The sequence below is a fragment of the Heterodontus francisci genome, chromosome 15, assembly GCF_036365525.1.
Source record: "Heterodontus francisci isolate sHetFra1 chromosome 15, sHetFra1.hap1, whole genome shotgun sequence".
NCBI classification, from domain to species: domain Eukaryota; kingdom Metazoa; phylum Chordata; class Chondrichthyes; order Heterodontiformes; family Heterodontidae; genus Heterodontus; species Heterodontus francisci.
The window spans coordinates 1,681,506-1,705,294 of record NC_090385.1 but is presented as its reverse complement, the minus strand read 5'-3'; the positions used below and the strand labels follow the sequence as shown (position 1 = coordinate 1,705,294).

The window sequence follows — 23,789 nt, the reverse complement described above, 5'->3', positions numbered from 1 at the left end:
TCAATTAGATCATGGCTGATCATCTACCTCAATGCCACTTTCCCGCACTATTCCCATATCTTTTGATGTCATTCGTATCCAGTTATCAATCAATTTCTGTCTTGAACATGCTCAATGATTGAGCTTCCACGGCCCTCTGGGGTAGAGAATTCCAAAGATTCACCACCCTCTGAGTGAAGAAATTCCCCCTCAACTCAGTTTTAAATGGCCTACACCTTATTCTGAGACTATGTCCCTGGTTCTTGACTCACCAGCCAGGGGAAACATCCTATCTACATCCACTCTGTTGCACCCTGTAAGAATTTTGTAAGTTTCAATGAGATCACCTCTCATTCCTCGAAACTCTCGAGAATACAGGCCCAGTTTCCTCAATCTCTCCTCAAGACAATCCTGCCATCCCAGGGATTTATCTGGTGAACCTCCATTGCACTCCTTCCTTAGATGAAGAGACCAAAACTGTACACAATATTCCAAGTGCGCTCTCAGCAAAGTTCTATACAATTGCAGCAAGACTTGTTTACTTATGTACTTGAAACCCCTTGCGTTGAAGGCAAATATACCATTTGCCTTCCTAATTGCTTGCTGCATCAGCATGCTAGCTTTTAGTGACTCATGAACAAGGGCACCCAGGTCCCTTTGGACATCAACACTTCCCAATCTCTTACCGTTTAAGAAATACTCTGTCCTTTTTTTTTCCTACCAACTTGGATCACTTCACACTTATTCACATTATATTCCATCTGCCATGTTCTTGTCCATTCACTTAGCCTGTCCAGATACCCTTGAAGCCTCCTTGCATCTTCCTCACAACTTACATTCCCACCTATTTGCGTCATCAGCAAATTTGAAAATATTACATTTGGTCCCCATATCCAAATCATTTATATAGATTGTGAACAACGGTGGCCCCAGCACTGATCCTTGCAGTACCCCACTGCCATCCTGAGAATGACCTGTTTGTTCCTACTCTCTGCCTTCTGTCTGTTCACCAATTCTCGATCCATACCAGTATATTGCCCCAATCCCATGTGCTCTAATTGTGTTTACTAACCTGCTGTGTGGAACCTTATCAAAAACCTTCTGAAAATCCAAATACACCACATCCACTGGTTCTCCTTTATCTCTGCTACAAGTAACATGCTCAAAAGAAATTCCAACAGGTTTGTCGAACATGATTTCCCTTTCATAAATCCATGTTGAGTCTGCCCAATCATATTTTCTAAGTGGCTGGTCCTTTATAATAGATGCCAATATCATCACCCTCTATAAGGACAAGGGTGACCGCGGTGACTGCAACAACTACCGTGGAATCTCCCTGCTCAGCTTAGTGGGGAAAGTCTTCACTCGAGTCTCTTTAAACAGGCTCCAGAAGCCGGCTGAGCGTGTCTACCCTGAGGCACAGTGTGGTTTTCGAGCAGAGAGATCCACCGTTGACATGCTGTTCTCCCTTCGCCAGCTACAGGAGAAATGCCGCGAACAACAGATGCCCCTCTACATTGCTTTCATTGATCTCACCAAAGCCTTTGACCTCGTTAGCAGACGTGGTCTCTTCAGACTACTAGAAAAGATCGGATGTCCATCAAAGCTACTAAGTATCATCACCTCATTCCATGACAATATGAAAGGCACAATTCAGCATAGCAGCGCTCATCAGACCCCTTTCCTATCCCGAGTGGCGTGAAACAGGGCTGTGTTCTCGCACCTACACTGTTTGGGATCTTTTTCTCACTGCTGCTCTCACATGCGTTCAAGTCTTCAGAAGAAGGAATTTTCCTCCACACAAGATCAGGTGGCAGGTTGTTCAACCTTGCCCGTCTAAGAGCAAAGACTAGAGTACTCATCAGGGAACTCAACTCCTCTTTGCTGACGATGCTACATTAACATCTCACACTGAAGAGTGTCTGCAGAGACTCATCAACAGGATTGCGGCTGCCTACAACGAATTTGGCCTAACCATCAGCCTCAAGAAAATGAACTTCATGGGACAGGACGTCAGAAATGCTCCATCCATCAACATCGGCGACCACGCTCTGGAAGTGGTTCAAGAGTTCACCTACCTAGGCTCAACTATCACCAGTAACCTGTCTCTTGATGCAGAAATCAACAAGCGCATGGGAAAGGCTTCTACTGCTATGTCCAGACTGGCCAAGAGAGTGTGGGAAAATGGCGCACTGACACGGAACACAAAAGTCCGAGTGTATCAAGCCTGTGTCCTCAGTACCTTGCTCTATGGCAGCTAGGCCTGGACAACGCATGTCAGCCAAGAGCGACGTCTCAATTCATTCCACCTTCGCTGCCTCTGGAGAATCCTTGGCATCAGTTTGCACTGGAGTGCTGACTTGGGGCTGCATTAGAGTGCTAAAGTGGGAGTTTTGTGACTGAGGGTAATTAAGGGTTAGTTTTATCTAAAGTCGAGTCTTTTATTTAGCAGATTAACTTAACAGTTGTTGTTTGGTTTGGAGAAGGTGAGTTTTTGACCTGCTTTAAAAAGAGTTCACTCAGGCTCTGCTTGCAGCTGCACCTTGTTAATTAGATAACTGGCTCAAACCAGTTTTCAGAGGCTAGAGTCAGACAGTATAAAAGTGGACAATCTTACAGTGCTGACTTTGTTTGCACTGGAGTGCTGACTTGGGGCTGCATTAGAGTGCTAAAGTGGGAGTTTTGTAACTGAGGGAGCTCGGTGAGGAGGGAGCGAGGAGCTCCTTTCATTTCCTACCTGTCCTCAAAGAGCGTGAGGGGAGCCAAGAGTTTCCAAAGAGCACAGCTGACTGGTGAGTAAGTCCTGGTAGGTAGTTTTCAAACTGGATTGAATTGTAAGTCTTTGTTTTAGCAAGACTTAGTTGATTTATTTTTTTATTATAATAGTCTTCTAAAGTTTTAAATTTAAAGGGTTTAGTCATGGCAGGAGAGCTTAAGGCCGTGGTTTGCTCCTCTTGCTGCATGTGGGAATCCGGGAACATTTCCAGTCCCCGGGACCAGCATGTGTGCAGGAAGTGTGTCCAGCTGCAGCTCCTGGAAGCTCGGGTTTCAGAGCTGGAACGGTGGCTGGAAACACTGTGGAGCATCCACGAGTCTGAGGGCATCGTGGATAGCACGTATAGAGAGGTGGTCACACCGCAGCTGAAGGGACTTGAGGAAGGAAGGGAATGGGTGACCACCAGGCAGTCCAAGAGAAACAGGCAGGTAGTTCAGGAGTCCCCTGGGGTCCCGCTTGCAAATCGGTATTCCATTTTGGAGGCTGATGAGGCTGGTTCTTCCAGGGAGTGCGGACAGAGCCAAGCTTCTGGCACCACAAGCAGCCTGTCTGCACAGGAAGGGGGAAAGAGAGGAAGAGCAATCGTAATAGGGGATTCTATAGTCAGGGGAACAGATAGGCGCTACTGTGGCCGTCAACGTGACTCCAGGATGGTGTGTTGCCTCCCTGGTGCCAGGGTCCAGGATGTCACTGAACGGCTGCAGGGCATCCTGAAAGGGGAGGGTGATAAGGCAGAGGTAATGGTACATGTTGGTACCAATGACATAGGTAGAAAGAGGGATGAGGTCTTGCATCAAGAATTCAGGGAGTTAGGCAGTAGACTTAAAAAGCAGGACCTCTCGGGTTGTAATCTCTGGATTACTGCCAGTGCCACGTGCTAGCGAGTATAGAAATAGGAGAATAGCACAGATGAATGCGTGGCTTAAGAGTTGGTGCAGGAGGGAGGGTTTTAGATTCCTGGACCACTGTGACCGTTTCTGGGGAAGGTGGGACCTGTACACGCGGGACAGTCTACATCTGAACCAGAGGGGGACTAACATCCTTGCTGGCGGGTTTGCTAGTGCTGTTGGGAGGAGTTTAAACTAATTTGGCAGGGGGAGGCGACGCAGACCACTAGCAGAATAGGGACACAGTTAAACACAGGAAAGCAAACAAGTCAGAGGGAATACAGCAGAAGTAAGTTTCAAGGGAGTAAGACCAGGATGGATGGCCTCTACTTTAATGCCAGGAGTATGACAGGTAAAACGGATGAGTTAAGGGCAATGATTGACATGTGGAATTGTGATATAGTAGCCATCACGGTGACATGGTTGAGGGAAGGGCAGGATTGGCAGCTCAATATCCCGGGATATAGAATCTTCAGGCGAGACAGAGGAGGGGGTAAAAGAGGAGGGGGCATTGCAATATTAGTTAAGGAGTCAGTTACTGCAGTAAGGAGAGATGATATCTTGGAGGGGGCATCAAATGAAGCTTTATGGGTAGAGTTTAGCAATAAAAAAGGGACAGCCACATTGCTAGGTGTTTATTATAGACCCCCAGATAGTCAGCAGGAAATTGAGGAGCAAATATGTGCGCAATTCGTAGAGGTGTGTATAAATAATAATAGGGTAATTATATTAGGTGATTTCAACTTTCCCAACATTAATTGGGATAGTCATCGTGTTAAGGGCTTAGATGGAGTGGAGTTCTTAAAATGTATACAGGAGAACCTTTTAGCTCAATATGTCGAGGATCCAACAAGGGAGGGTGCAGTGCTGGACCTAATTCTGTGGAATGAAGCTGGACAGGTTGTTGATGTGTTGGTGGGAGAGCATTTTGGTGATAGCGACCCCAACATGGTACAATTTAAGCTCGTTTTGGAGACAGAAATAGACAAGTTGCAAAAAAAGGTTTTTGATTGGGGGAGAGCGAATTTCAGTAAAATAAGGCAGGATCTGATCAAGGTAGACTGGAAAGAGTTACTTGTCGGGAAATCTACAGAAGAGCAGTGGGGGGCATTCAAAAAGGAAATGGGCAGGGTACAGGCCCAACATGGCTAGAGTGAGAAATTGCAGGGGAGAAAATTAGACCCTGGGCCCTGGAGCGGATACTTCTGTAACCCAGGTTGTTGCTGCTTGGCTGATTACCGTTGGTTTTACCTGTGTTAACTTTGAGCGGGAAAATTATTTTTAAATATTCTTTTCTGTTTACAATATCTCTGACACCAAAGTAGATTCTGCTGGAGCATGAGCATAGAGCCCATTCCATGAGCAGGGCAGTGACCTTTATTTGGTATTGATACAGGGCTATGGGGAGAGAGCGGGGCAGTGGGATTAGTTTGGCGATTGATACTGGGCTATGGGGAGAAATTGGGACAGTGAGATTACTTTGGGGATTGATACAGGGCTATGGGGAGAGAGCGGGGCAGTGGGATTAGTTTGGGAATTAATACAAGGCTATGGGGAGAGAGTTGGGCAGTGGGATTAGTTTGGGAATTGATACAAGGCTATGGGGAGAGAGTTGGGCAGTGGGATTAGTTTGGGGATTGATACAGGGCTATGGGAGAGAGCGGGGCAGTGGGATTAGTTTGGGAATTGATACAGGGCTATGGGGAGAGAGTGAGGCAGTGGGATTAGTTTGGGAATTAATACAAGGCTATGGGGAGAGAGTTGGGCAGTGGGATTAGTTTGGGAATTGATACAGGGCTATGGGGAGAGAGTGAGGCAGTGGGATTAGTTTGGGAATTAATACAAGGCTATGGGGAGAGAGTTGGGCAGTGGGATTAGTTTGGGGATTGATACAGGGCTATGGGGAGAGAGTGAGGCAGTGGGATTAGTTTGGGAATTAATACAAGGCTATGGGGAGAGAGTTGGGCAGTGGGATTAGTTTGGGAATTGATACAAGGCTATGGGGAGAGAGTGAGGCAGTGGGATTAGTTTGGGAATTAATACATGGCTATGGGGAGAGAGTTGGGCAGTGGGATTAGTTTGGGGATTGATACAGGGCTATGGGGAGAGAGTGAGGCAGTGGGATTAGTTTGGGAATTAATACAAGGCTATGGGGAGAGAGTGAGGCAGTGGGATTAGTTTGGGGATTGATACAGGGCTATGGGGAGAGAGTGAGGCAGTGGGATTAGTTTGGGAATTAATACAAGGCTATGGGGAGAGAGTTGGGCAGTGGGATTAGTTTGGGAATTGATACAAGGCTATGGGGAGAGAGTTGGGCAGTGGGATTAGTTTGGGAATTGATACAAGGCTATGGGGAGAGAGTTGGGCAGTGGGATTAGTTTGGGGATTGATACAGGGCTATGGGAGAGAGCGGGGCAGTGGGATTAGTTTGGGAATTGATACAAGGCTATGGGGAGAGAGCGGCGCAGTGGGATTAGTTTGGGGATTGATACAGGGCTATGGGAGAGAGCGGGGCAGTGGGATTAGTTTGGGAATTGATACAGGGCTATGGGGAGAGAGTGAATGGAAGAGCTGAATGGCCTCCCCGTGTTCTTGTTTTCCTTGCTGCAATTATCCCCTGCCTTCTAATCTGGTCTTGACTCACCCTGTACAATGTCACACATTGGACTTACCAGCCATCTCAGAACCCAAGTGGAAGCAAGTCATCCTCGATCCTGAGGGACTGCCTAAGAAGAGAAAACAATGTCACAGGAAGTAATGAGTATTAGAAAGTTTGTTACTCAAAGGGTACTATGTTTGAAATGATCTACCAGATCAGTCAAAAGACATAGAATTCAGTTGCTGCCAAGTTAGATGAGTTAAGAGTACTAAGGGGAATAAGCGTGGATCAATCTAATAGCCCTTTCTCTACCTAGACTTTCTCTTAATTTAATGGACCACGAAGAATGTAAGAGAGAATACTGTATTTTCAACATGGGCTCTTTGGTGGATCTGAAGTAGAAGGGCTGCTTGTTTGAGAGCGATCGGATGGTTAGAATGTCAGTTCATTCATGAGTTGGTGCTCTGGAACTACATCAAAAGGCAGAGCAAATTTATCAGCAAATTCATCAAGCAATCTTATAACAAATGCCTTTGGTGAATATCACTCTCTTAAAGCAATCATTTTTATTTGTCTTTGCAGGTATGTCAAAATGCTCAAAGGACTATAAAAAGAGTGAAGTGTTCTAAGAGTTTAAGTGAACAAGAACATCCAAAATATTCAGTGCCAATGCAGCAACATAGGCGACAGCCAGAATTAGTGGAAGGAAATCTTCCTGTCTTTGTATTCCCAACAGAACTGATATTTTATGCAGATGATCAGTCAACACATAAGCAAGTGTTGACTCTTTACAACCCTTACGAGTTTGCCTTAAAATTCAAAGGTATACCTGCACCTTTACATTGACTTACAGTAAACACCTTTTAGTGGTAAGGTTCTGTTAACATGCTAACATTTCCTTTTTTGTGCTTTCAGTTCTGTGCACAGCCCCAAACAAATATGTTGTTGTTGATGCTGCAGGTGCAGTGAAGCCTCAGTGCTGTGTCGACATGTAAGTGAAGAGTGTCACATTAAACTGTTATTTTCCTATGGTACTGGGGTAACCTTTCCTTTGTTTCTAGCTTTGGGTAGGTATTAAGGTTGGGTGGGTGAGTGTTCCAAAACTGTAACAGTTGCCGTGGAGGCATCATGGCAGAGACAGAAGGAGTGCAATTTTTTTACGGTTATCAATGACCATGACATAAGTCTATACAGAATTGCCTATTACTTATTCAAGATATGCCTAAGTGCACTCCCTCAGTGCTGCTCACCCGATGGTGCAGTGCTCCCTCAGTGCTGCTCACCCTACAGTGCAGCGCTCCCTCAGTGCTGCTCACCCAATGGTGTGGTGCTCCCTCAATGCTGCCTCTCCGACGGTGCGGCGCTCCCTCAGTGCTGCTCACCCGACGGTGCAGCGCTCCCTCAGTGCTGCTCACCCAATGGTGCGGTGCTCCCTCAGTGCTGCTCACCCAACGGTGCGACGCTCCCTCAGTGCTGCACTAAAGTATCAGTCTAAGTTATATGCCCAGGTGCCAGAGTGGGGCTTGAACTCCTGAACTAGCATTTGTTTGTTTCCTCCTCGTGTTTCTGTCTCCGTAACATTGCCCGACTTCACCCCTGTCTCAGTTCATCTCCTGCTGAAATCCTCAATCATGACTTTGTTACCTCCAGACTTGACTATTCCAATGCATTTCTGGCTGGTCTCCTACATTCTAATCTCCGTAAACCTGAGGTCATCCAAAACTGCCCTTGTCTTAACTCACACCAAATCCCATTCACCTATCACCCCTGTGCTCCCAGTCAAGCAATGTCTTGATTTTAAAATTCTCATCCTTTGTTTTCAAATTCCTCCATGGCCTCCGCCCCTTCCTATCTCTGTAACCTCCTCAAGCCTCACAACCCTCTCAGTTATCTGTGCTCCTTTAATACTGGCCTCTTGAGCATCCCTGATTTTAATTGCTCCATCACTGGTGGCTGCGCCTTCAGTTGCCTGGGCCCTAAAGCTCTGAAATACCCTCTCTACACCTCTCCAACTCACTTTCATACTTTAAGACACTCCTTAAAACCTACCCCTCTCACCAAGCTATAGGTGACTAACCTAATCTCCTTCTGTGCCTTGATGTCACATTTTGTTTTATAATGCTCCTGTGAAGTACCTTGGGATGTGTTACACATTAAATGTGCTAGATAAATAAATGTCTCCCTTTTTTCTCCATTTGTAACGTCTAATAAGAGCAATCACATTGAAAAGAGCAGAAACAGAGATAGTGATAGCCTGCAGTCGATGACATTTTAAGGTTTTTTAAATTCATTCATGGGATGTGGGTGACGCTGGCCAGGCCAGCATTTATTGCCCCTCCCTAATTGCCCTTGAGAAGGTGGTGGTGAGCTGCCTTCTTGAACCACTGCAGTCCATGTGGGGTAGGTACACCCACAGTGCTGTTAGGAAGGGAGTTCCAGGATTTTGACCCAGCGACCGTGAAGGAACGGCAATATAGTTCCAAGTCAGGATGGTGTGTGACTTGGAGGGGAACTTGCAGGTGGTGGTGTTCCCATGCATTTGCTGCTCTTGTCCTTCTAGTTGGTAGAGGTCATGGGTTTGGAAGGTGATGTCTAAGGAGCCTTGGTGCATCGCTGCAGTGCATCTTGTAGATGTTACACACTGCTGCCATTGTGCGTCGGTGTTGGAGGGAGTGAATGTTTGTAGATGGGGTGCCAATCAAGCGGGCTGCTTTGTCCTGGATGGTGCTGAGCTTCTTGAGTGTTGTTGGAGCTGAACCCATCCGGGCAAGTGGGCATTATTCCATCACACTCCTGACTTGTGCCTTGCAGATGGTGGACAGGCTTTGGGGAGTCAGGAGGTGAGTTACTCGCCTCAGGATTCCTATTCTCTGACCTGCTCTTGTAGCCACGGTATTTATATGGCTACTCCAGTTCAGTTTCTGGTCAATGGTAGCCCCTAGGATGTTGATAGTGGGGGATTCAGCGATGGGAATGCCATTGAACGTCAAGGGGAGATGGTTAGATTCTCTCTTGTTGGAGCTGGTCATTGCCTGGCACGTGTGTGGCGCGAATGTTACTTGCTACTTATCAGCCCAAGCCTGGATATTGTCCAAGTCTTGCTGCATTTCTATTAGGACTGATTCAGTATCTGAGGAGTCGCGAATGGTGCTGAACATTGTGCAATCATCAGCGAACATCTCCACTTCTGACCTTATGATTGAAGGAAGGTCCTTGATGAAGCAGCTGAAGATGGTTGGGCCTCGGACACTACCCTGAGGAACTCCTGCAGTGATGTCCTGGAGCTCAGATGATTGACCTCCAACAATCGCAACCATCTTCCTTTGCGCTAGGTATGACTCCAACCAGCGGAGAGTTTTCCCCCTGAATCCCATTGACTTCAGTTTTGCTAGGGCTCCTTGATGCCATACTCGGTCAAATGCTGCCTTGATGTCAAGGGTAGTCACTCTCACCTCACTCTTGAGTTCAGCTCTTTTGTCCATGTATGAACCAAGGCTGTAATGAGGTCAGGAGCTGAATGGCCCTGGCGGAACCCAAACTGAGCGCCACTGAGCAGGTTATTGCTAAGCAAGTGCCGCTTGATGGCACTGTTGATGACACTTTCCATTACTTTACTGATGATAGAGAGTAGGCAGGGTTGGACTTGTCCTGCTTTTTGTGTACAGGACAGACCTGGGCAATTTTCCACATTGCAGGGTAGATGCCTGTGTTGTAGCTGTACTGGAACAGCTTGGCTAGGGGCACGGCAAGTTCTGGAGCACAGGTCTTCAGTACTATTGCCGGAATATTGTCAGGGCCCCTAGTCTTTGCAGTATCCAGTGCCTTCAGTCGTTTTCTTGATATCACTCGGAGTGAATCAAATTGGTTGAAGTCTGTGATGCTGGGGGCTTCAGGAGGAGGCCGAGATGGATCATCAACTCGGCACTTCTGGCTGAAGATTATTGCAAATGCTTCAGCCTTATCTTTTGCATTGATGTGCTGGGCTCCCCCATCATTGAGGATGGTGATATTTGTGGAGCCACCTCCTCCAGTTAGTTGTTTAATTGTCCATCACCATTCACAGCTGGATGTGGCAGGACTGCAGAGCTTAGATCTGATCCGTTGGTTATGGGATCGCTTAGCTCTGTCTATCGCATGCTGCTTACGCAGTTTGGCACGCAGATAGTCCTGTGTTGTAGCTTCACCAGGTTGACACCTCATTTTGAGGTATGCCTGGTGCTGCTCCTGGCATGCCCTCCTGCACTTTTCATTGAACCAGGGTTGGTCTCCTGGCTTGATGGTAATGGTAGAGTGGGGGATATGCTGGGCCATGAGGTTACAGATTGTGGTGTACAATTCTGCTTCTCCTGATGACCTACAGCACCTTATGGATGCCCAGTTTTGCATTGCTAGATCTGTTTGAAATCTATCCCATTTCGCACGGTGGTAGTGCCACACAGCACGATGGGGGATATCCTCAATGTGAAGGCGGACCTTCATCTCCACAAGAACTGTGCAGTGGTCACTCCTGCCAATACTGTCATGGACAGATGCATCTGCAGCAGGCAGATTGGTGAGGATGAGGTCAAGTATGTTTTTCTCTCTTGTTGGTTCCCGCACCACCTGCCACATACCCAGCCTAGCAGCTGTGTCCTTTAGGACTTGGCCAGCTCGGTCAGTAGTGGTGCTGCCAAGCCATTCTTGGTGATGGACATTGAAGTCCCCCACCGAGAGTACATTCTGTACCCTTGCCACCCTCAGTGCTTCCTGCAAGTGCTGTTCAACATGGAGGAGTACTGAGTCATCAGCTGAGGGAGGGCGGTAGATGGTAATCAGCAGGAGGTTTCCTTGTCCATGTTTAACCTGATGCCATGAGACTTTATGTGGTCTGGAGTCGATGTTGCGGACTCCCAGGGCAACTCCCTTACTACTGTATACCACTGTGCCGCCACCTCTGCTGGGTCTGTCCTGCCGGTGGGACAGGACATACCCGGGGATGGTGATGGCAGTGTCTGGGACATTGTCAGTTATGATTCCGTGAGTATGACTATGTCAGGCTGTTGCTTGACTAGTCTGTGGGACAGCTCTCCCAACTTTGAGGCAAGCCCCCAGATGTTAGTAAGGAGGACTTTGCAGAGTCGACAGGGCTGGGTTTGCCGTTGTCGTTTCCGGTGCTGAGGTCGATTTCATTCTTTTTTATTGACTTCGTAGCGGTTCGATACAACTGAGTGGCTTGCTAGGCCATTTCAGAGGGCATGCAAGAGTCAACCACGTTGCTGTGGGTCTGGAGTCACATGTAGGCCAGACCAGGTAAGGACAGCAGATTTCCTTCCCTAAAGGACATTAGTGAACCAGATGGGTTTTTGTAACAATTGACAATGGTTTCATGGCCATCATTAGACTAGCTTTTTAATTCCAGATTTATTAATTGAATTCAAGTTCCACCTTCTGTTGTGGTTGGATTTGAACCCATGTCCCCAGAGCAATACCTTGGGTCTCTGGGTCACTAGTCCAGTGACAATACCACTACGTCACTGCCTCCCCCAGGTGTTATGGGAGGTGGAAGCCTTTAACTCACAGTTGACCCCAGTGTAGTGCTGGTTTTTTGATGGATGCTCAGATTCTCTAGTTACGAGAGCTGTTCGGGGTGTATTATTCAATGAAATGCAAGAACTGTTCTCTCTTTCCCTCTAGCGTTATTCGCCATAGAGATGTGCGGCCTTGTCATTATGGTGTCATAGACAAATTCCGACTGCAGGTGTCGGAACAAAGCCAACGGAAAGCATTGGGTAAAAAGGAGGTGATTTCTGTTCTCCTCCCATCTACAAAGGAGCAACAGCAAAAGGAGGAGGAGGACAAACACATCAAAGAGCACCTGGCAGAAGCTGTGTTTTTTGAACAGACCTCATTCCAGCAGGGTAGGTGTATCTTACTGTAGCTTCATTTGTCATTATGTTGAACTCAGTACCAGGGGGAGTGGTTGGGTACGTTGAGAGTTGTATTTAAGAGGAAGGTAAACAAACACATGAGGGAGAAAGGAATAGAAGGTTATGCTGACAGGGTGGGAGGAGGCTCATGTGAAGCATTGCCACTAGCATTTTAATAGTGCCTTTAACGTAATAAAACATTGTGCAAATACAAGTTATTGTTCAATGGGATGAGACAGACTGTCCATACTGGGCAAATCTGTCAATTGGTAAAAGGTTAGAAGGTTAAGTTGGAGGTGTTCAGGAAAGTATTTAATGTGATACAGACCCAATTTAAACCCTTAACAGGTCAGAGCTCTACTTGGCAGAAAAGAGCCATGAACTTCTAAAGAGGTAAGAGACAACATAAAACTAAAAGAAAAAATATCCAAGAATGGAAAAAATAGCACAAATGGAAAAGATACAAAGAGCAGCAAAGGGTGGCAAAACAGGTAGTAAAAGCACAGGGCATAAGAAAGAAAATAAACTCACAAGAGATATCAAAATCAATACAATTTTTTGTAATTAATTAATTGGTCAGAAGCAAGATGGGTCCCTTGAAAACTGGTTTGTGATATTGTCAGTTAAAATAAGGAAAAACATATAAGATTATTAAGGGGCTTGACAGTCAGTGGACAACAGGGGGAAACCACTCCAGTGGTTGGAGTCATACTAGCACAAAAGAAGAATGGTGTGGTTGTTGGAGGCCAAAAATCTGAGCCCCAGGACATTAGTGCAGGAGTTCCTCAGGGTAGTGTCCTAGGCCCAACCATTTACAGTTGCTTCATCACTGACCTTCCTTCAATCATAAGGTCAGAAGTGGGGATGTTCACTGATCATTGCACAGTGTTCAGAACCATTCGCAACTCCTCAGACACTGAAGTAGTCCATGTCCATATGCAGCAAGTTCTGGACAACATTTGAGGTGGGGCTGATAAATGGAAAGTAACATTTGTTCCACATAAGTGCCGGGCAATGACCATCTCCAACAAGAGAGGATCTAACCATTTCCCCTTGATTCAATGGTATTACCATCACTGAGTCTCCCACCATCAACATCCTGAAGTTACCATTGACCAGAAACTTCACTGGACCAGCCATATAAATACTGTGGCTAAAAGAGCAGGTCAGAGGCTAGGAATTCTGTGGTAACTCATCTCCTGTCTCCCCAATGCTTGTACACCATCTACAAGGCACAAGTCAGGAGTGTGATGGAATACTCTCCTCTTGCCTGGATGAATGCATCTCCAACGACACTCAAGAAGCTCAACACCATCCAAGACAAAATAGCTCGCTTGATTGGCACCCCATCAACCACCTTAAACATTCACTCCTTCCACTACTGGCGCACAGTGGCAGCAGTGTGTACCATCTACAAATTAGGAATGGGCAATAAATGCTGGCCTTGCCAGTGGCACTAATGTCCCATGAAAATGTTTTTTTTAAAGTGCATGCTGAGAATATGATTCCCCTGGCTAGGGAATCTGGAACATGGGGTCACAGTCTCAGAATAAGGAGTCTGCTATTTAGGACTGAAGTGAGGAGAAATTTCTTCAAAGGGTTGTGAATCTTTGGAATTGTCTACTCCAGAGAGCTATGGATGCTCAGTCATTGAGCATATTCAAGACAGAGGTCGATAGCCTTTTGGGTACTCAGGGAATTAAGGGCTATGGGGATAGGACAGGAAGGTGTAGTTGAGGTAGAAGATCAGCCACGATCTTAATCAATGGCGGAGCAAGTTCGAAGGCCAAATGGCTGACTCCTGCTCCTGTTTCTTATGTTCTAACATTGAATCAGGGACAAGGATTCATCAAAATTAACACAAGCAAAATAACAGTAATGAAGGACATAATGGCATTAAAGAGCGACAAATCCCCAGGGCCAGATGGGTTCCATCCCAGGGTTTAAGGAAAGTAGGTGAGAACATTGCAGATGCTGTAACTATACTCTTGCAAAGCTCTCTAGATTCAGAGACAGCTCCTTTACATTGGAAAATTGTGCATGTCACTCCGCTATTCAAGAAAAGTGAGAGGGAAACCAAGGAATTATTGACCAGTTAGCCTAATATCTGTTGGGAAATTACCAGAATCTACAATTAAGAATAGGGTGACTGAGCACCTTAAACATTTTCAGCTGATCAGGGAGAACCAGCATAGGTTTGTGAAGGGTACGTCAGACCTGATGAATCTGATTGATTTTGTTTTAAAGAGGTGACTGAAGTAGTGGATAGGGGAATGTCTGTGGATGTTATTCATATGGACTTCCAGAAGGCATTTGATAAAGTTCCTCATTAGAGATGGTTAAATTAAGTTGAAGCTCATGGAATTGAAGGCAAATTATTGAACTGGTTAGGAAATTGGCTGAGCATCAGGATACAGAGAGTCGAGATAATGGGCAGCTACTCTAATTGGCCGGATGTGACAAATGATGTTCAACAAGGATCCGTGTTGGGTCTCAACTATTCGCTGTATTTATTGACCACTTAGAAGATGTGATAGAAAGCTACATCTCCAAATTTGCTGATGATACAAGGATAAGTGGCATTGTAGCACTATAGATGGAGGCATAAAATTATAAAGAGGCAGGAAGAATAAGAAAGCAATATATTATTTAAATGGAGCAAGACTGCAAAACTATATGGTACAGAGGGATCTGGGTGTCCTGGAACAGGAGTCACAAAATTAGTATGCAGGTACAGCAAGTGATTAGGAAGGCAAATGGAATGTTGACGTTTTATTGCAAGTGAAACCAAGTATAAAAGTAGGGAATTGTTGTGTTACGGCAACACAGTGAGTGGTGAGTGTGATTCTCACTATTCAACTCCCATCTGTCCGCAACAAATGTTTTTTGTCATTAGGGTTTAACCACTTTGTTTTAGTTTTTTTTAGAGATACAGCACTGAAACAGGCCCTTCGGCCCACTGAGTCTGTGCCGACCATCAACCACCCATTTATACTAATCCTACACTAATCCCAAATTCCTACCACATCCCCACCTGACCCTATATTTCCCTACCACCTACCTATACTAGGGGCAATTTATAATGGCCAATTTACCTACCAACCTGCAAGTCTTTTGGCTTGTGGGCGGAAACCGGAGCACCCGGAGAAAACCCACGCAGACACATGGAGAACTTGCAAACTCCACACAGGCAGAACCCAGAATTGAACCCGGGTCGCTGGAGCTGTGAGGCTGCGGTGCTAACCACTGTGCTGCCCAATTTGTCAAATAAACAGACAGCGACAGGTTTTCTTGTAGGTTTAAAACAGAAGATTAATTATTTATTGAGCAATATGCCTTATCCCGCATCCACACATGCGTTCACCTGCACACACACGTGCAAGAAGAGACAGATATCTGTTTACAATCTATATAAATGACTTGGATATGGGGACCAATAGGGGCCGTGCCCCTAGCCAAGCTGTTCCAATACAGCTACAACACTGGCATTTACCTGGCAATGTGGAAAATTGCCCAGGTATGTCCTGTACGCAAAAAGCAGGACAAGTCCAACCTGGCCAATTACCGGCCCATCAGTCTACTGTCAATCATCAGTAAAGTGATTGAAGGTGTCATCAACAGTGCCATCAAACAGCACTTGCTCAGCAATAACCTGCTCAGTGACGCTCAGTTTGGGTTCTGCCAGGGCCACTCAGCTCCTGACCTCATCCCAGCCCTGATTCAAACATGGACAAAAGAGCTGAATTCAAGAGTGACTGCCCTTCACATCAAAGCAGCATTTGACCCAGTATGGTATCAAGGAGCCCTTGCAAAAATGGAGTCAATGGGAATCGGGGGAAAACTCTCGGCTGGTTCGAGTCATACCTAGCACAAAGGAAGATGGTTGTGGTTGTTGGAGGTCAATCATCTCAGCTCCAGGACATCACTGCAGGAGTTCCTCAGGGTAGTGTCCTAGGCCCAACCATCTTCCGCTGCTTCATCAAGGACCTTCCTTCAATCATAAGGTCAGAAGTGGGGATGTTTGCTGTTGATTGCACAATGTTCAGACCATTTGCGACGACTCGGGTACTGAAGCAGTCCTAATAGAAATGCAGCAAGACCTGGACAATATCCAGGCTTGGGCTGATAAGTGGCAAGTAACATTTATGCCACACAAGTGCCAGGCAATGACCATCTCCAACAAGAGAGAATCTAACCATCTCCCTTTGACATTCAATGGCATTACCATTGCTGAATCCCCCACTATCAACATTCTAGGGGCTACCATTGACCAGAAACTGAACTGGAGTAGCCATATAAATACCGTGGCCACAAGAGCAGGTCAGAGGCTAGAAATCCTGCGGCGAGTAACTCACCTCCTGACTCTTCAAAGCCTGTCCACCATCTGCAAGGCACAAGTCAGGAGTGTGATGGAATACTCTCCACTTGCCTGGATGGGTGCAGCTCCAACAACACTCAAGAAGCTCGACACCATCCAGGACAAAGCAGCCCGCTTGATTGGCACCCCATCCACAAACATTCACTCCCACCACCACCGACGCACAGTGGCAGCAGTGTGTACCATCTACAAGATACACTGCAGCAACACACCAAAGCTCCTTAGACAGCACCTTCCAAACCCACGACCTCTACCAACTAGAAGGACAAGGGCAGTAAATGCATGGGAACATCACCACCTGCAAGTTCCCCTCTAAGTCACACACCATCCTGACTTGGAACGATATCGCTGTTCCTTCACTGTCGCTGGGTCAAAATCCTGGAACTCCCTTCCTAACAGCACTGTGGGTGTACCTACCTCCCATGGACTGCAGCGGTTCAAGAAGGCAGCTCACCACCACCTTCTCAAGGGCAATTAGGGTTGGGCAATAAATGCTGGCCTAACCAACGACGCCCACATCCCATGAATGAATAAAAAAATAAAACATTTCCAAATTTGCGGTTGATATAAAACTAGGAGGGAATGTAAGTTGTGAGGAGGATGCAAGGAGGATTCATGGGGATTTGGACAGGCTAAGTGAATGGGCAAGAACAGGGCAGATGGAATCTAATGTGAATGAGTGTGAAGTGATCCACTTTGATAGGGGCGGCAGAGTGGCGCAGTGGTTAGCACCGCAGCCTCACACAGCTCCAGCGACCCGGGTTCAATTCTGGGTACTGCCTGTGTGGAGTTTGCAAGTTCTCCCTGTGTCTGCGTGGGTTTCCTCCGGGTGCTCCGGTTTCCTCCAACATGCCAAAGACTTGCAGGTTGATAGGTAAATTGGCCATTAGCAATTGCCCCTTGTATAGGTAGGTGGTAGGGAAATATAGGGACAGGTGGGGATGTGGTAGGAATATGGAATTAGTGTAGGATTAGTATAAATGGGTAGTTGATGGTCGGCACAGACTTGGTGGGCCGAAGGGCCTGTTTCAGTGCTGTATCTCTATATTAAAAAAAACACTAAGGCAGAGTATTTCTCAAATGGTGAGAAGTTGGGAAGTGTTGATGTCCAAAGAGACCTGGGTGTCCTTGTTCATGAGTCACTAAAAGCTAGTATGCAGGTGCAGCAAGCAGTTAAGAAGGTAAATGGTATGTTGGCCTTCATTCGGAGGGGATTTGAGTACAAGCACAATACAAAGATGTATTGCTTCAATCGTATAAAGCCTTGGTGAGATCGCACCTGAAGTATTGTGTACAGTTTTGGTCTCCTTATCTAAGGAAGGATATACTTGCCATAGAGGGAGTACAACGGAGGTTCACCAGATTAATCCCCGGGATGGCGGGATTGCCTTATGAGGAAAAATTGCAGAAACTGGACCAGTATTCTCTAGAGTTTCGAAGAATGGGAGGTGATCTTGTTGAAACTTACAACATTCGTACAGGGCATGACAGGGTGGATGTTGATAGAATGTTTCCTCTGGCTGGTGAGTCTAGAATAAAGGGGACACAGTCTCTGAATAATGGGCAGGCCATTTAAGACTGAGATAAGGAGGAATTTCTTCACTCAGAGGGTGGTGAATCTGTGGAATTCTGTACCCCAGAGGGCTGTGGAAGCTGAAATGTTGAGCATGTTCAAGACAGAAATCAATAGATTTCTGAATACTAACGACATCAAGGGATATGGGGAAATTGGGGAAAAATGGCATAGACGCAGATCTGTTTGAATGGCGCAGCAGGCTCGATGGGCGGAATGGCCTACTCCTCCTATTTCCTATGATCCCATGATAGAGAGGAAAAGGGATAAGTGGTTTTCAGGTGAGTTCGGGTTTCGGGGTTCACAGTAAATCTGTTGAATTTTCTTGAAAGTCAAGTTCTCGTTGGTTGCAGGCCTGAGGTGTTTGTAGGTTTTCTCTTGGCGGGGAAAGTTCAGTTTGAAGACAGAGGATCACTTCCAACATCACTGCTGCATAAGTTTAAAAATGTAGAATTCACAGCAGACCGCTTCCCTTCTGGCTTGCTGGATTTTTGCCCCAGCTCTTCGCTGGACAAGCTTCTTGGTGATGCTTCTTTTTGGGTATCTGTGTCTCTCTCGGGCTACCTCTTTAAAGTAGAAGTTTGTTGCATCATATTCTGGCAGGAGATACTTTGGTCTCTTCCTCATGGTGATCGCACAATGGTCTAGGATGAGAATAATCTGGTTACGATGTTTCCACTTCATATCTTCGTTGTTTCAGTAGAACCCATTCAATTCAGGAATGTTTCAGGATGGATGTATTTGACACCTTTCAACCTGGTTAGGCATCCTTTTTTCTAAACCATGGCTGTCGAACCATTTTGCGTGGGGTCCACATTGCAATTTTTGTCCTACATAGGGTGCTGGTGAGAAAATTTCGGAAAGAAAAGGACATTAAATATTTATCTATCAAAACAACAAATGTGCATTTTTGTGAAGAAGCATTAAATGAGAAAACTAATTTATTGTCTTACTTTCTCGTCATTATGTTGAACACTGATTTAATGACATAGCTGGTATTGTTTTTTTCTTGTATTAGTACTCAATCTCTGCCCGCAAATGTGCTGTACCGATGCGGAGTATTTCAGATAGCTGCCCATCTGTCAGGAAAGTTCTTGATCTCTTTCTCTTCCCTCTCTCCCTCCCCTCTCTGTGTTTCTCTCCCCCCATCTCTCTCTCTCTCCCCCTCTTCCTGCCTCTCTCTCTCTCTCCCCCTTCTTGCCTCTCTCTCCCTCCCCCCTCTCTCTCCCTCTCTCTCTCTCTCTCCCTTCCTGCCTCTCTCTCTCCCTCTCTCTCTCTCTCTCTCTCTCTCTCTCTCTCTCTCTCTCCCTGCCTCCCTCCTTCTCTCTCTCCCTCCTCCCTCCCTCTCTCTTTCCTCCCCCTTCCTCTCTGTCTCTTTCTCTCCTGTCTCCCTCTCCGTCTCTTTCTCCCCCTTCCTGTCTTTCTCTCTCTCTCTCTCCCCCTTCCTCTCTCTCTCTCTCCCTCCCTTCCTTTCTGTCTCTCTCTCCTTCTCCCCTTTCTCTCTGTCTCTCTCTCTCTCTCCCTCCTCCCATTCCTCTCTGTCTCTCTCTCCCTCCTCCCCTTCCTCTCTGTCTCTCTCTCCCTCCTCCCCTTCCTCTCTGTCTCTCTCTCCCTCCTCCCCTTCCTCTCTGCCTCTCTCTCCCCCCCTTCCTCTCTGCCTCTTTCTCCCCCTTCCTCTCTCTCTCTCTCTCCCTCCCTTCCTTTCTGTCTCTCTCTCCTTCTCCCCTTCCTCTCTGTCTCTCTCTCCTTCTCCCTCTTACTCTATGTCTGTCTCTCCCTCCCTTCATCTCTGTCTCTCTCTCTCCTTCTCCCCCTTCTTCTCTGTCTCTCTCTCTCCCTCCTCTCCTTCCTCTATCTCTCTCTCTCCCTTGCTCTCTGTCTCTCTCTCCCTCCCTTCCTCTCTGTCTCTCCTTCTCCCCTTCCTCTCTGTCTCTCTCTCCTTCTCCCCTTCCTCTCTGTCTCTCTCTCCCTCCTCCGCTTCCTCTCTGTCTCTCTCTCCCTCCTCCCCTTCCTCTCTGTCTCTCTCTCCCTCCTCCCCTTCCTCTCTGTCTCTCTCTCCCTCCTCCCCTTCCTCTGTCTCTCTCTCCCTCCCTTCCTTTCTGTCTCTCTCTCCTTCTCCCCTTTCTCTCTGTCTCTCTCTCTCTCTCCCTCCTCCCATTCCTCTCTGTCTCTCTCTCCCTCCTCCCCTTCCTCTCTGTCTCTCTCTCCCTCCTCCCCTTCCTCTCTGTCTCTCTCTCCCTCCTCCCCTTCCTCTCTGCCTCTCTCTCCCCCCCTTCCTCTCTGCCTCTTTCTCCCCCTTCCTCTCTCTCTCTCTCTCCCTCCCTTCCTTTCTGTCTCTCTCTCCTTCTCCCCTTCCTCTCTGTCTCTCTCTCCTTCTCCCTCTTACTCTATGTCTGTCTCTCCCTCCCTTCTTCTCTGTCTCTCTCTCTCCTTCTCCCCCTTCTTCTCTGTCTCTCTCTCTCCCTCCTCTCCTTCCTCTATCTCTCTCTCTCCCTTGCTCTCTGTCTCTCTCTCCCTCCCTTCCTCTCTGTCTCTCCTTCTCCCCTTCCTCTCTGTCTCTCTCTCCTTCTCCCCTTCCTCTGTCTCTCTCTCTCCCTCCTCCGCTTCCTCTCTGTCTCTCTCTCCCTCCTCCCCTTCCTCTCTGTCTCTCTCTCCCTCCTCCCCTTCCTCTCTGTCTCTCTCTCCCTCCTCCCCTTCCTCTGTCTCTCTCTCCCTCCTCCCCTTCCTCTGTCTCTCTCTCCCTCCTCCCCTTCCTCTCTCTCTCTCTCCCTCCTCCCCTTCCTCTCTGTCTCTCTCTCTCGTCTTCCTCTCTGTCTCTGTCTCTCTCTCTCTCTCCTTCTCCCCTTCCTCTCTGTCTCTCTCTCCCTCCTCCCCTTCCTCTCTGTCTCTCTCTCCTTCTCCCCTTCCTCTGTCTCTCTCTCCCTCCTCCCCTTCCTCTCTGTCTCTCTCTCCCTCCTCCCCTTCCTCTGTCTCTCTCTCCTTCTCCCCTTCCTCTGTCTCTCCCTCCTCCCCTTCCTCTCTGTCTCTCCCTCTCTCCTTCTCCCCTTCCTCTCTGTCTCTCTCTCCCTCCTCCCCTTCCTCTCTGACTCTCTCTCTCCCCCTTTCTCTCTGTCTCTCTCTCCCTCCCTTCCTCTCTGTCTCTCTCTCCCTCCCTTCTTCTCTGTCTCTCTCTCTCCTTCTCCCCTTCCTCTGTCTCTCCCTCCTCCCCTTCCTCTCTGTCTCTCCCTCTCTCCTTCTCCCCTTCCTCTCTCCTTCTCCCCTTCCTCTCTGTCTCTCTCTCTCTCTTCCCCTTCCTCTCTGTCTCTCTCTCTCCCTCCCTTCCTCTCTGTCTCTCTCTCCCTCCCTTCCTCTCTGTCTCTCTCCCCTTCTCCCCTTCCTCTTTGTCTCTCTCTCCCTCCTCCCCTTCCTCTCTGTCTCTCTCTCCCTCCCTTCCTCTCTGTCTCTCTCTCCTCCTCCCCTTCCTCTGTCTCTCTCTCCTCCTCCCCTTCCTCTCTGTCTCTCTCTCCCTCCCTTCCTCTCTGTCTCTCTCTCCTTCTCCCCTTCCTCTGTCTCTCTCTCCCTCCTCCCCTTCCTCTCTGTCTCTCTCTCCTTCTCCCCTTCCTCTGTCTCTCTCTCCCTCCTCCCCTTCCTCTCTGTCTCTCTCTCCCTCCTCCCCTTCCTCTCTGTCTCTCTCTCCTCCCCTTCCTCTCTGTCTCTCTCTCCTTCTCCCCTTCCTCTGTCTCTCTCTCCCTCCTCCCCTTCCTCTCTGTCTCTCTCTCCCTCCTCCCCTTCCTCTCTGTCTCTCTCTCCCTCCTCCCCTTCCTCTGTCTCTCTCTCTCTCCTCTCCTTCCTCTCTGTCTCTCTCTCCTTCTCCCCTTCCTCTGTCTCTCTCTCCCTCCTCCCCTTCCTCTGTCTCTCTCTCCTCCTCCCCTTCCTCTCTGTCTCTCTCTCCCTCCCTTCCTCTCTGTCTCTCTCTCCTTCTTCCCTATCCTCTCTGTCTCTCTCTCCCTCCTCCCCTTCCTCTGTCTCTCTCTCCTTCTCCCCTTCCTCTGTCTCTCTCTCCCTCCTCCCCTTCCTCTGTCTCTCTCTCCCTCCTCCCCCTTCCTCTCTCTCTCTCTCTCCTCTCCTTCCTCTCTGTCTCCCTCTCCTTCTCCCCTTCCTCTCTCTCTCTCCCTCCTCCCCTTCCTCTCTGTCTCTCTCTCCCTCCTCCCCTTCCTCTCTGTCTCTCTCTCCCTCCTCCCCTTCCTCTGTCTCTCTCTCCCTCCTCCCCTTCCTCTCTGTCTCTCTCTCTCGTCTTCCTCTGTCTCTCTCTCTCTCCTTCTCCCCTTCCTCTCTGTCTCTCTCTCCCTCCTCCCCTTCCTCTCTGTCTCTCTCTCCTTCTCCCCTTCCTCTGTCTCTCTCTCCCTCCTCCCCTTCCTCTCTGTCTCTCTCTCCCTCTCTCTCCCTCCTCCCCTTCCTCTGTCTCTCTCTCCCTCTCCCCTTCCTCTGTCTCTCTCTCCCTCCTCCCCTTCCTCTCTGTCTCTCTCTCTCGTCTTCCTCTCTGTCTCTCTCTCTCTCCTTCTCCCCTTCCTCTCTGTCTCTCTCTCCCTCCTCCCCTTCCTCTCTGCCTCTCTCTCTCCCCCTTCCTCTCTGTCTCTCTCTCCCCCTTCCTCTCTGTCTCTCTCTCCCCCTTCCTCTCTGTCTCTCTCCCTCCCTTTCTCTCTGTCTCTCTCTCCCTCCCTTCCTCTTTGTCTCTCTCTCTCTCCTCCCCTTCCTCTTTGTCTCTCTCTCTCCCTCCCTTCCTCTCTGTCTCTCTCTCCCTCCCTTCCTCTCTGTCTCTCTCTCCCTCCCTTCCTCTCTGTCTCTCTCTCCTTCTCCCCTTCCTCTTTGTCTCTCTCTCTCTCCTCCCCTTCCTCTCTGTCTCTCTCTCTCTCCCTCCCTTCCTCTCTGTCTCTCTCTCCTCCTCCCCTTCCTCTCTGTCTCTCTCTCCTCCTCCCCTTCCTCTCTGTCTCTCTCTCCTCCTCCCCTTCCTCTCTGTCTCTCTGCCCTCCTCCCCTTCCTCTCTGTCTCTCTCTCCCTCCCTTCCTCTCTGTCTCTCTCTCCTTCTCCCCTTCCTCTCTGTCTCTCTCTCCCTCCTCCCCTTCCTCTCTGTCTCTCTCTCCTTCTCCCCTTCCTCTCTGTCTCTGTCTCCCTCCTCCCCTTCCTCTCTGTCTCTCTCTCCCTCCTCCCCTTCCTCTCTGTCTGTCTCTCTCCTCTCCTTCCTCTCTGTCTCTCTCTCTCCCCTCATTCCTCTCTGTCTCTCTCTCACCCTCCTCCCCTTCCTCTCTGTCTCTCTCTCTCTCCCTCCTCCCCTTCCTCTCTGGCTCTCTCTCCCGCCTCCCTCTCTGTCTCTCTCTCTCCCACCTTCTGTCTCTCTCCTCTTTCCCTCTCTGTGATGCTGAAAGCAGAAACAGTGGTTTCCAAACTTCGGACAGATTCGTGGTTTTCCAGCAGGTTCTGATTTTTTAAATATTAAAAGCCCATTGGAAAACCACGAATCTGTCCTAAGTTCAGAAACTGCCAATCCCACTATCAGCACCTGTCAGCTGTGAATATGGAAAGGAGTGTTAATGAGCATTAGATAAAGATCTGAGCTTAGAACATACAAATTAGGAGCGGGAGTAAGCCTCTTGGCCCCTCGAGCCTGCGTCGCCATTCAACAAGATCATGGCTGATCTGATTGTAACCTCAACT

At 48.1% G+C, this 23,789-nt stretch overlaps 1 protein-coding gene across 4 annotated transcripts in view; it reads left to right on the top strand.

Annotated features, from left to right (window-relative positions):
• Positions 1–23,789, top strand: part of mospd1 (motile sperm domain containing 1) — a 76,294-nt gene that overhangs the window by 20,427 nt on the left and 32,078 nt on the right. For 3 of the 4 annotated variants that reach the window (XM_068047064.1, XM_068047061.1, XM_068047060.1), the window contains exons 2-5: positions 6,824–7,064; positions 7,157–7,232; positions 11,432–11,530; positions 11,915–12,138. In XM_068047064.1, the coding sequence (XP_067903165.1) occupies positions 6,911–7,064; positions 7,157–7,232; positions 11,432–11,530; positions 11,915–12,138 (553 nt within the window). In that variant the 5' untranslated portion in view covers positions 6,824–6,910. The remainder of the gene's footprint in view (positions 1–6,823; positions 7,065–7,156; positions 7,233–11,431; positions 11,531–11,914; positions 12,139–23,789) is intronic. The other variant, XM_068047062.1, reaches the window with a different exon arrangement.